At 36.9% G+C, this 13651-nt stretch overlaps 1 protein-coding gene across 1 annotated transcript in view; it reads right to left on the reverse strand.

Moving 5' to 3' along the window:
• Positions 1-13651, reverse strand: part of LOC128009701 (netrin receptor UNC5D-like) — a 159525-nt gene that overhangs the window by 17345 nt on the left and 128529 nt on the right. The window contains exons 9-11 of the mRNA XM_052592966.1: positions 10982-11167; positions 6266-6622; positions 5620-5704 (exon numbers count right to left, since the gene is read on the reverse strand). Of these exons, the coding sequence (XP_052448926.1) occupies positions 5620-5704; positions 6266-6622; positions 10982-11167 (628 nt within the window). The remainder of the gene's footprint in view (positions 1-5619; positions 5705-6265; positions 6623-10981; positions 11168-13651) is intronic.

Genomic DNA, 13651 nt, shown 5'->3' on the forward strand with positions numbered 1-13651 from the left:
TTCAAACAGTTCTTCATTGCAGCACAACACTGGTTTGCATTTCTGAGTCAAGGCTGAGGGCAGATTACCTGGGTTGCATAATGAATGGCATTTCTAAATGCGTTTCCAATCTAGTACCTTAAGTAGCTTGTCATGTTTTGAAGGGTCTTATCCTGCAAGCTCCTAGGTCTGTATTGAGAAGAATTATTCAAAAAGACTGATGAGTCACTGCTAGAGGGTCAGAAAACAGAGTGCTGTAGGAGGTGAGAGGCAAATTTAATGCTTCCATTATGTATTCATTTTTTATTTGGGCATCTGACCATGACTTCAGTGTGGCAAATTGATCAGTAACTTGAATTGAATGAATAGGCCTAGTTCCACAAAAATGAAAAGTCTATAATCACTTACTCAACCTCATGACTTTTTTTTTTTTTTTAACTTGAATTAACTTTCTTTTTTGTGGAACACAAAATGAGCTATATCAGAATGTCCAGAATGTTGTTCAAGCAAGGTGTCAAAGCACAGATTTCATAGAAAGATTATCTGTGAATATTGGCCTAAATTGAGTTTATCATATGACATATACAGGCTTAAAATATAGTGAACTAATTTTACAGTGGTCTCATTTTTTATACTTTTGGGAGCCTGATTATCCCCATCCAGTTATGCAAAACATGTCTTTTTTTCCAGAGAAGAAAATCATACAGGTTTAGAACAAGTGCTGGTTTATCATTTTAAGACTGAACTGTCCCTTTAAGATACAATGCTACAATGATATTTCCATTATGAATTAGAAGAATTCCTAAAAAAGAAAAAAAAGAAAAAAAAATGTTTTATTGTGTTTATTGTGATATTTAGAATTACATGGTACTACTGTTCCAAGACAATATCATTCTAGATGTTATTATAAGACACAAACCATGAACAAAAAGCAGACCTAAAAGACAAAGACACATTTCAAAATGTAACATTTACAGAGTGTGGTATAAAACACTGAGATCAGAAAGTGCACTCCTCTGTAACAGATATGCAGATCATCGATTCATGGGTTAAATTCAGGCATAAAAAAATGAAACCCATTTTGCACTAATTGCCTGGCCTGGCGCCAGCCTGGCTGGACTTAAATTAATTTACGATACCCCTCAAAGGAGGCAAGACTCAAAGGAGAAATGAAAACCCCCAACCAAATTCCTGAAGACGAAGGAAACCTTTCGTAAAGTTCCTTACTTTTGTAAGTCCTTATTAATATGTATTTTAAATATGTTTACGGATTGCATAAAATTGTTAATTCTTGTTATGTGAAGAGTATAAGTTGCTAGCTTATACTTTAGGAAATGTCTCTCCTCACTTTAACTTTCTCAAATAGTCATGTGTATGTAACCCCCACCTTTGCAGGTCGTAAAACTTTACGACCTCCCTGGACAACAGGAGACGAGAGAAGCCAAATCTTCTCCCCAATGCATTCTATGGAATGAATTCATTACCTTTTTGTTTTTATGTTTTATAAATGTATTACGTATTCCATTTTGGTACATTTAGATGTTTCCCATATAAATTGGGACTATCTGCAGTGTTATCATGTGTTAAGCAAATCTTTAAATATGTGTAATTCTGCATTTGAATGTAACTTCATGTTTTGATCACATATATATATTATGTTTAGTATTGTTCTAATCGTCATGCTCTGACAGACCCATTTATCTAGAGCAAAGTAACGAAAAATGTATGTAATCTGAATTACAAACTTGCTAGAAATATCCCTGATGGAATCGGACAGGCCCTAGATCATCGGGGGGTTGTCTCCACAGAGACAAAGGAACTTTTCCCTCCGCTTCAGATCGCGGACGTTCATTGGCTGTTAACGCGAAAAGAGGCGTGAACTATTTCAAGCTATAAGAATCGACCAAACAAGGTCCACCTTCTTCTTCTCCTTCTCCGTTCTCGGACACACTGCTCTCCTGTGCGACCAACGTTGCTTCCGCGCGGCCTTAGGCCGCGCTCATAGCGCAAGCCCCCTCAGCACAGGGGCTGAGAGAAAAAGCCATTTTAATGGCTCCTTTGGAAGCTTTCGTTCTTTTCTTTTCTTTTCTTTACTAAGTTAATTCAACTATTCGCCTCTCCACGCAAGGAAGACGAATTCTGGAACATTGTTTGTTGAACCTTTCAAATACCGCGCGAGGACAGAACAAAGGACCACGTGCTCCACGCTCACGCCAAGATCAAGCGCAGCGTGCACGCGCGTCACCTGGCCTAAAGTTACTGACTATGATTTCCATACCTGAGCTCCTTATGTGATCTCATTCTATTTTCTCTCTCTCTCTCTCTCTTTCTCTCTCTCTCTTTCTCTCTCTCTCTCTCTCTCTCTTTTATTTGGATTCCGTTATGTCTTGTATAAAGCTTATTGTTTGTATTGTCGTACGCATATTTACTCTGTGTGATTTATAGTTTGATGTATTACTAGTTTAATTATTAAAAACCCATATACTGACGATTGGCTTGGACTCCACCCCACTCACATTATGAGTCACTGAGATGTCTGATCTATAGCTACAAGCTCTAAATTTAGAAACTAAATTTATCATAAGGATAGGATAATATTTTCATGGCCAGAGAATACTTTTCCTTGAATTATAAGGCGTGATAACTTTATTGAAAATTGATAGGTCAACAGTGGTTTGCTGGACATACCACTGTTTGATTTGCAGTAATTTACAGTAAGAGATATCACAATAATTGGTATGAAGAATGGAATATTGACATATTAATAAGTAAGTTACATTGCCCTGTGATTATTTATTGGTATAGGCAATTGAGCTATTTTTCATAATCAATCAAATTTAATGTAAGTGTCATCTGAGATATAAATTAATCATATTCCTGATTAATTATTCAAATAACCCTATATATCATTTGAGTTAATTATTTTGTAAAACTCATTGTTGTTACACCTCTAAATAGATTTATAGCAGTAGTACATTTTTGAAAGACACACTTTGAACCCAATCATCAACATTTCAACAAAATGATATTACCAAGTCTCTGAGCTCTTTTATCTTGACTTGCATCTCACAAAACTTGTAACTAATCACAAAGTGTAATGCTGTTCCGGGTGAACTACCAACCAAGTTTACTATGTTAGAAAAGCCATAAAAATTTCATGCAAATATCAATATGTTATGTGTTTAGAAGCAGTGGTGTACAGTATAAAGGACCTGAAAGTCATACTCCAGTTAAAGTACAGATATCTCACCAGAAAGTTACTTTGGTAGAAGTTGAAGTCACCGTTTAGAATATTACTTGAGTAAAAGTCTTAAAGTAAGCTATGTGATATTTATTGTACTTCAGTTCGAAAATTATTTTTTAAATCTTAAATGTACTTATTGAAAGTAAAAGAAGAAGTAAATGCAAAATGGAAAAGCAGCACATATGTTCTTGTTCCAGAACTTTTTCTTTCATTACAACATAAGAAAACCTTTCAGGAATATGCGTCTGAATTAGCATGTATTGACAGTTTATGTATCTCAGATGGAACATGCATTCATTTAAACTGCAGATACAGTTGCATAAAAGGCCTAATGTTTTGTTTTTAACATAAAATGTTGAATACTGACATTTGAAATAATTTAAAACATTGGAGAAAAAAAAAGTTTTAATGTGAAATAAAAACCGCCAGTTAATGAGTGAGTCATTGAGATTCAACCGATTCATTCAAACGGCTGATTCATTCAGAAACAAAGCATTTGACCGTGTTAATGAGTGAATCACTGAATCATTTATTCAACCGATTCGTTCATTCAATAAGTAAAACACTGCCCATTGCTCAGAGATGCAAACAGTGCTGTGAACTTTGTTTTGAACATAAGTCACTTATTGCTTTACTGAACTTGTATAACATGATTATTAAATGTGTTCATGCATCTGCAGAAAAATGGTACTCTTTGTGTGATATAGATTAAGTCAACTGGGCCTACATTAAATAATATAAATATAAAAAGCATACAGAAGCATTTTTGCCATCTACAATTTAAAATGCCTGGAATAATGAGTTTTAATAGACTAATAAATTAATGTGCGTGCACTCTGTGTGATTTGTTGATATATCCTACTTGATAACATCAGAGAGCACATCATTACAACAACACTTACCATATTATCGCAGACGATGCTGTATCTCACACCCCTGACTCGACTTGAGTGGAAATGAAATAATCCACAGTTGTGCGCGTTGCGCACTTGTTTGCACATAATCAAAGGGGTTTTTTAGGAGTCTAATGTGCAAACGCCAGACCACTGATTCGTCAAACCTGCTTAATACCTGCAGTCTTTGTTCTTCTGACTATTTTGTATTAAGTAACGAATATACCTATTGGAAATGTATCAGAGTAAAAGTATACATTTTAATTAGGAAGTGTATTGGAGTAAAAGTAAAAGTTGGCTGAATATAAAAATTCAAGTAAAGTACAGATACTCCCAAAAAATACTGCAAAAATAGGTAGAGACACATACTGTGTTTACAATGAGCTTATGTTGCACACCTAGAAAGAGATCTCTATCTCGAAGTCACATGCAGGCCACTGATATGACTGATGCCCTGACCTCGTGTGCATCGATTAACTTAATTTGCAAAAAGTGCTACTCATTTTATTTATTAAGTAAAACATATTTTAGTGAGGATAAAATTACAGGATGCACCTTGAACTCAAGGCTCCAGTCTAAATCAGTGTTCTGCCACAGATGTGCTTAACAATGACTCAATTAACAATTAACGTCCTCCTTTACACTCATTTGTTGTTGTTTCTGTTTCCTCAATCATCCTGTATCGTTATAAAAATGTATTCAGTCTGAGCAAGTTGTGTTGGATCTACTTCAGGTTTTGGCAACAGTCATATTGTCTCCAGAGACACATCAAGGCTCATGCAGGGTCAATACCTTTACATGTGGAGAATACACAATACACAAAGTGTCAAAGATCTTCAGAAACTATCAAGAAAGTTTTATGGGGAAAGATTCAGGTGGGGGTGTAGACCATGACCTATATATACCTATATATACATAAAATGATCACTCAGTGATCAGGATGAAAACGATTCGCTTCTATAAACATCATGTTCAATGTGATAAAGGAAAATCAAGTCACTGTCTGTCATAATCAGACTTCAGCTTTTCACCTAAAATAGTTCAATTCAAAGTCAGAATCCTGCTTGTTTGACAGAGCTTTCATGGCATTTCACGTTTCAGTGTGAAGTCAGATTCCAACTCTAATATTCATAATCAGATCTCAATTTAAGGCAAGGGAGTCTTGATGATAAAAGTCAATTCTGATATGTACATTCCGTATTCAATTATTCAGACTAATGGGATTTCTTCCCATAAAACAGATGACTTCAAACTGTAAATTTTCATTCATTGACCAGAAATATTTTTATCTATTTCTTCTATTGTTTAAATATATAAAGCAGTAGCATCTGACTCTTAAATATGTCAACTTTCAAAGCAGTAATGTTAATAAACCACTGTGTAAACTAGACCTTACATTGATTTAATGATACATAGTTAAGTGCATTAACAATATAGTCACATTCTCTTGTGATGGCTGTCCGTATAGTGTATAATGTCACACACACATGACATATGTCTTACCTAGACTCCTCTTGATTTGTGAGCATGTACATTTCCCAAGAGGTATCATCAGCAATCGCCCCGTAAGGTACCAGCAAGCTTACACCTAGAAAACCAACAACAACAACAACAACACTGGGATACTATATATGTGCAGCTACACAATACACATTAATTCATATGCTACATCAACTAATTGCCAATATGAGCATTAACACATGAAAAGACTTGATTCCATGTCCTTATATTTACATATTAATGATAGTTGTATTTTTATGTAGTCTGCCTTTATTTTCTTCACTTTCCCCTGCACATTGACAAGTAAAAATAACAAACCTCAGAGAATGGGTTCAGTAAACTGTTGACCTTTACGAACATCAGCCAAAGAAAGCATTTGGTTTTAGTGCACTTATCAGATGCAAACAGGTGATTAGAGTTGTTTTGCATACAGTTCATGCCACATTTTGTGGGCTTGGAAGAAAATGAGGGTGAACAAATGACTGAATATTTTCATTTTTGGGTGAACTCCATCCAACTGCTAAAAGAATATGAATAAATCTAACTGTATTATATCTTAAGATTAATTCCAGACAGTCATGCTCATCATTGCATAAAAATAACTTGATGAATGTAATCTAATACAAACACTAATACAACTTTCGCTCACCTGCATTTGGAATGACTAATCGGCCACCCAGATGCCCAAACACTGCACTCGTCTTAAACTGACTCTTCCTGAGTGTGTGAAGTCCATTAGGAACAATCATAGTCATCATCTTTCCTTCCACTGTACTGTAGTTTGGAGGAAGGTTAGCAGGAAGGGTCTCTGGATGGGCTTTCACATGGTACTCGGCCCGGTCCGCCACACCTACTGAAAACATTAAGGAGCTCTGAACTTTGACCTTGTCTGGCAGGGGGTCAAAGAGCTCTTTGTCTATGGAGTCCTGAAAGCAGATTTGGCTGCTGTACGTCTGGCCGACGGTTATATCGGGCTGCATTGAGGAATTCAGCAGAAGTGGATTGCCTGAGGAGATGAAAACACAAATTTGTGGTATTTGGGTGTTTCATAGGAGTTGTTGACACAGGTAAAAAGAAAAGAATATGGTTAGATGGGGTCCTGACAGGCCAGCTCCAGTGCAGCAGACCACAGCCTGAAAATCATTACATGCAAATAGAAAAGGATTACATATTTAATTTGCCGTTTTGGCTGAAATATTCATTCTAAGAGTGCTGTGTGTTTGTGTGTGTGTGTGTGTGTGTGTGTGTGTGTGTGTGTGTGTATACTGTATATACAATCAAAATAAAACATTTTTACTGAAAAAAAGGAAATATTTTATCTCCTTAACTACATGCTATTTGACTATTAACCACAAACAGAGAATATGTTTGCATATATGTGTTGTTTGCATATGTGTTGTAAATTACTGAAATATTATTTCAGGGAGTATATAGTTTATATCTAATAGGTTTGGATGACAAAAAAGAAAAATTACAAATCTGTCTAAATCTGTGTTAGCAAGCACTTCTCCTTTGCCAAGATAATCCATCCTCCTCACAGGTGTGGCATATTAAGATGCTGATTAGACAGCATGATTATTGCACAGGTGTGCCTTAGGCTGGCCACAATAAAAGGCCAGCCTAAGCACAATGCCACAGATGTCACAAGTTTTGAGGGAGCATGCAATTGGCATGTAAGCCGTCTCCAAAGGCATTTCAGATATATCCAAACCGGCCTCATAACCGCAGACCATGTGTAACCACACCAGCCCAGGAGCTCCACATCCAGCATCTTCACCTCCAAGATCATCTGAGACCAGCCAACCAGACAGCTGCTGCAACAATCGGTTTGCATAAGCAAAGAATGGCTGCACAAACTCCTCATCCGGGTCTTGACCTGACTGCAGTTCGTCATCATAATCGACTTGAGTGGGAAAATGCTCACATTCGATGGTGTCTGGCACTTTGGAGAGGTGTTCTCTTCATGGATGAATCCTGGTATAGGGCATATGGCAGACAGCATGTATGGTGTTGTGTGAGTGAGCGGTTTTCTGATATCAACGTTGTGGATCGAGTGGCCCATGGTGGTGGTGGGATTATAGTATGAGTAGGCGTATGTTATAATAATAATTCATTACATTTATATAGCGCTTTTCTAGACACTCAAAGCGCTTACATATTCAGGGGGTATCTCCTTATCCACCACCAGTGTGCAGCATCCACCTGGATGATGCGATGGCAGCCATAGTGCACCAGAATGCCCACCACACACCAGCTTGCTGGTGGAGAAGAGACCGAGTGATGAAGCCAATCAGTAGATATGGGGATTGTTAGGAGGCCATGATGGTCGGAGGCCAATGGGCGAATTTAGCCAGGATGCCGAGGTCACACGCCTGGGATTTTTAATGACCACAGAGAGTCAGGACTTTGGTTTAACGTCTCATCCGAAGGACGTTATGGACAATGAACACAGGTGCATTATATTGATGCCATTCATCTATGACCATCACCTCATGTTGCAGCATGATAATGCACAGCCCCATGTTGCAAGGATGTGTAAACAATTCCTGGAAGCTGAAAACATCCCAGTTCTTGCATGGCCAGCATACTCACCGGACATGTCACCCATTGAGCATGTTTGGGATGCTCTGGATTGACGTATATGACATCATGTTCCAGTTCCCTCCAATATCCAGCAACTTCGCACAGCCATTGAACAGGAGTGGATCAATATTCCACAGGCCACAATCAACAAACTGATCAAATCTATGCAAAGGAGATGTGTTGCACTGCGTGAGGCAAATGGTGGTCATCCCAGATGCTGACTGGTTTTCGGACTCCCCTGGACCCCCCAATACAGTAAAACTGCACATTTTAGTGTGGCCTAATGATTAGATATTCGGACTCATAATCCAAAGGTTGAAAGTTTGAGTCTCACGGCTGGCGAGAATTGTAGGTGGAGGGAGTGAATGTACACCGTTCTCTCAATACCAAGACTGAGGTGCCCCGAACCCCCAACTTCTCCGGGTATGTGTTCACGGTGTGTGTTTACACTTTGGATGGGTAAACAGAGTATGGGTCACCATACTTGGCTGGATGTCATGTCACTTTAAAAACTTTAAAAACTATGTGTGTGTGTGTGTGTGTGTGTGTGTGTGTGTGTGTGTGTGTGTGTGTGTATATATATATATATATATATATATATATATATATATATATACACATACTTAAATATCTTGTGAACACCCATAAGCACAGTTAGCATTAGTTCTCCAGTGACATCATGAGAGACTTGTGCTTTCCTGTAAAATGTATTTATTTAGCTACTCAGGAGGACATATCTATATGAACAACGTCTAAATTACCTTTTTGTTTTTCATGTTTATAAATCTGTTACCTCCCAGCTTGAACTCAAAACAGCCACTGGAAGGGGGTCTTCATCCCTCGCTTTCTCTCTCTCACCTTTACCACTCTTAGACAAACATACACCGTCACTGAGCCCTCACGATTCATCCCGGTGCCAATGTAGCTCTTACAACTGAGTCACTTAGTCCTTGCTGGCCAGCTGCTGCACAGTGAACGGTGGGAGGCAGGAGGCTGATGGGTCTTTATTTTTAGGGAAATCGTTAATTACCCCAGGCAGGGCTGATTGGTGTCAGACGTTTGGGTTATTTCTAGTTGCCATGCTTAGGCAGGTCAAGGTTTTGCAATGGGGTCTTACGAATTTGCATGGTCCTACAAAGTTCTAAGGTGTCAGGATGGAATATATGCTGGAAAAATGCAGAAATATACAAAACGTTCAGCTGCTTATGCACATTTGGAATTATCAACTTCTTCATGATCCTTTTAAGGTATATTCACCCCAAAGTAAAAGTTTTGTCATAATTTACTCTTCTCCATTTTGCTCCAAATCATTATCATTTTCTTTCTTCTGTAGAACCCATAAGATATTGTGAAGAACATTACTTTCAACTGTTTTTGTCCATACACAAAGAAAATCAATGGGGCCTAAAACATTTTTACATCCATTGTATGAACAAAAATAAATAAATAAATAAACATTTCTCAGATGTTTTTTATTTTTTTTTGTCTTCCACGGAAGAAACTAACTCATAAAGGTCTGGAATGAAATGAGAAGACAACATTATTATTTTTGGATGGATTAACCACTAACATTACCTATACCAAAGAAACGAAACCTGATTTAGTTTCACCAGACATGAAGAATTGAAAGCATTAAATGGAGGATATGATCACCGTGGGACAAGAAATCTTAAAAAATGACAGAGAAAAATAAAAGGACGAGACAGCAGGATGATAAAGTTAATGAAACAGGCATGTGGTGGGCACCTTGCGGGGAAAGATCTGGAATTAGAGTCGTGATTAAAATGACTCAGTGGCTCAGATTTCAAAAGCAGACGGATGGGCAAAGGTCCGGAGTGTCATACTGTTACCTGAGATTTAGAAAGTCAGCTGGAATACTACAGAAACTTTATCATAATTACACACTGAGAAAACTTCAACAGATATCATGCAGCAAAATTTTATAAAAGGAAAAGTGATACAAAATATAATGAATAGCTTGCACAAAATCGACCTTAAGAGAAATAAAACCAAATCAAAATGACATGAAACATATTCAAAATTGGAACTTTTGAACTATCAAAATGAACAACTGTTTAAAGAAGTCTCTATAGTCTCATCTTACATCCCACATCGTCAAATGAACATCCAACATGCTCTCACTTTCATTGCATGAGGTTGGTCTTTCCTATCAAATGGATTGGCTGTTGGAATAAGGTACAGCGGGAGGTTAGGAGAAAGTTGGCCTTTTTAAATAGGATTGATGACTTGACAGATGTGACTCAGCTGAGCCTTGATCCCCTTATTCCTGTTGCATGCAAAGGTGGGGGGTTTCGCCATCCTAAGCCTTGAGCACAGTAAACACAAGCTGCTAGTCACAGCCTTTCACTGTACTGTCACAAGCAGGCAGGATTGATTACCCTGCAAGGCGATGGCTATGACTTTCTCTGACCCAGAAGTGTCAGCAGTGGTAATATGGACGCATGTAGTGGAACCAAATGTGGGTCATGTGACTATAGTCGTGGTCTTATCAACAAAAGTTATTGGTACAGCTGACAAAAAGACAGAATTGAAGTCAATGTAGCATGTCTTACATTTACTTGTTTTTGTGTGTGTGTGTGCAAATAAATGTTTGCTCAGGGGAGGCTGTTTGTATGACTGAAAAATGTTATTGTCTCACTGTGAAATAAAAATCTTATGGCATGCGGCTTAGCCTGTTATTGTGACAAGCAGCACAGAAACTTCAGTATCACAATAAATCAATTAATCCAACTGAACCGCTTCCTCTATAATGAGCTCTTACCCTGTCTGGTGGTTTTGAAGTTGAAGGACTGGAAGCCCCCAGCAAGAGCAGAAGAGTCAATGACATCCACTCCATACTCACTTTGACTCTTCCTGTAGAGGGTGATGGCCACTATGAGGACGACCACAGCGATCACCCCCGCAGCCAGACCAGAGTACAGCGCTACATCAATAGAGTTCTCCATACCTGGGACACAGCCATAAACACACAAACACACATGTCTGGTTCACAATCCTTGTGGGGACTCTCCAGAGGCGTAACGGTTTTTGTACTGTACAAACTGTATTTTCTATTACTCTACACCAATCATACATCTAAACCTACCCCTCAGAGAATTTTTACAATCTCAAACAAACTAATTCTGTATGATTTATAAGCTTCAAGTCCCCATGAGTTGGTGTGTATTCAGGTTTAAGTCCCCACCAGTATAGAAAAACATGCACACACAACACACACTCAATTCGGTTCTTGGAAAAAACATAATTTATTGTGGAAACAATTTAGGAAAATATGTCAAATAGCACATACATGTACATGCCTCTCATATTTTGGATACAATAGTATAGCATTAATGATGATTATTTTTAATAATAATAATAATATTTTAGTAGTAGTAGTAGTAGTAGTAGTAGTGTTGTAAAACATAAAATATTTCTTCAATAACAAATAATCTTTTATGTCATAACACTAATATTATTACTACTACTATACTGTTTTTGTATTTATCATCATCATCATTGTGATGAGTGGGGCGGGGCCAAGAGCCACGGCTCTCAGCCCTGCCCCAATTGTCACAATCATCATTATTAGAAGAAGGTGTTATTGTGTTATGCAATAGTAAAAAGAATTACTTTAATGATAAGCACTCTTTTGTTTCATTATTAATATTATTATTGTGTTATGAAATAAAAACAAGCTATGGATAATGTGATAGTTTTGTAGATTTGTGCAAGTGAAATGTTTTCACAGTCCCAGATAATAAATAAATAAGTGTATAGTTGTAAATATAATCTATTATACTGTATAATAATATAATTATATGAACAAATTGTATTATGAAATAGCAGTTGTCATTATTATTACTATTGTTTTTGTTATATTGTGTTATGAAACAGTATAAAATAAAACTTTAATGATAAGTAATCTTTTATAATAATAATTTCATTATTAGTAGTGGTAGTAGCAGTAGTTGCTATTGTTATCATCATTATTGCTGCTATTATATATTGCTATTATTGTTATGAAATAGACAAAAAATAATAACCAAAATAATAAGATAAATAAGATACAGATTTTTTTTTACAGTTTTGTTGTGCCAGTGAAATGCTTTAATGGTGTCAGAAAAATAACATTTTGGTGACAGGGAAACATTTAAAGCTGCCATGTCTGTTCATTGCAGTTAAACTTGCAAATCTTTTAGACACCTGTGCAAATGTAAGAGGTGCGATATAAACAAGTTTAGCAGTGTATGAAGATATGCTTGGCATGTGAGGGCAGTTTGGGAGGTGTGAATTCCAGGGCTCTTACTACTATAATAACTGGCAGGATGGTTTGCCAACACCCCACACATTGATACATCTGTTCAGCTGGCTTCTATAGCATTGGCCCAAATGACCTTTGCAGCAGGAGGGTTGGCAGACAGAACTCACCAGATCACAAAGGACACAGAGGACATCAATCATGCCATGAGAGGAATAATATGTTTATAAATCTACAGCACTGCATTTCAAATATTTTGACGCACTACGGAAAGTTGAGCAGGATAACATGCTTCAAGCTGGAAAGAAGTTTCTGTCAAAGTGTAAAGGTGAAATTGCATGTCCATCATGGAACAGATTTAATAGATTCAATTAGAAGCATTATAACCCAGCTCACACACCAATGCACACGGAAGCGTCTCAGAGCCACATCACTTTAACAATGCAGAAGCACCTGGTACTAATATAGATCTAAAATGATGTTTTGCAAAGTGCCTCAATATGGTTAAAATAATAAACAGGGAGAAATTAAGACATAATATGCTTGACGAGGTGAGCTAATATTCAATTATTACACCTCGTCGCTTTCTCTGAATATAGCAAATGTTCCAATGCCACATCCAATCACTCACTCTCTCTAATCTGAAAGGACACAATGCATTGACTAGCACTTTGAAATCCTCTGAAATGGATGAGCAAAACATCTGGAAAAGTTCATAATATCACCTGCAAAATATTTGGGACTATACAGAGAATCATCTAATTTATAATAAGCATCTATTTTCTTTTTCTGATAAATTCAGCTGAGAAGAAAAATTGCTATAAGAAATCAAGACTTGCTTTTCTTCAAAAAAAATTTTGCCAATTGTTTTATATTTTTTATATTTTCATTTTATATTATAAATGTATAATTTGATATAATATTTTCTAACAACTATTTTTGCATTGCAAAAACTCGTATTTGTAAAGTGTGTTTGCTGTGAATGCCTTAGTTGGTTTGTATTTTCCATACTAAAATTCAAATTGAGAGACAGATTGGATTCTTGCTAATTAATCTTCTGCATCTTTTTTTTCCCCTGTTGTCAGCGTAGAAGTGAAGACATATTTGAAGTGCGCTTCTCTTAATTAAGGATAAAGAAAAAAGCTATTAAACAGAAACTCATAAAAAGAATGTTTAAGATAAAGCAGATTC

The sequence above is a fragment of the Carassius gibelio genome, chromosome A5, assembly GCF_023724105.1.
Source record: "Carassius gibelio isolate Cgi1373 ecotype wild population from Czech Republic chromosome A5, carGib1.2-hapl.c, whole genome shotgun sequence".
Classification (NCBI taxonomy): domain Eukaryota; kingdom Metazoa; phylum Chordata; class Actinopteri; order Cypriniformes; family Cyprinidae; genus Carassius; species Carassius gibelio.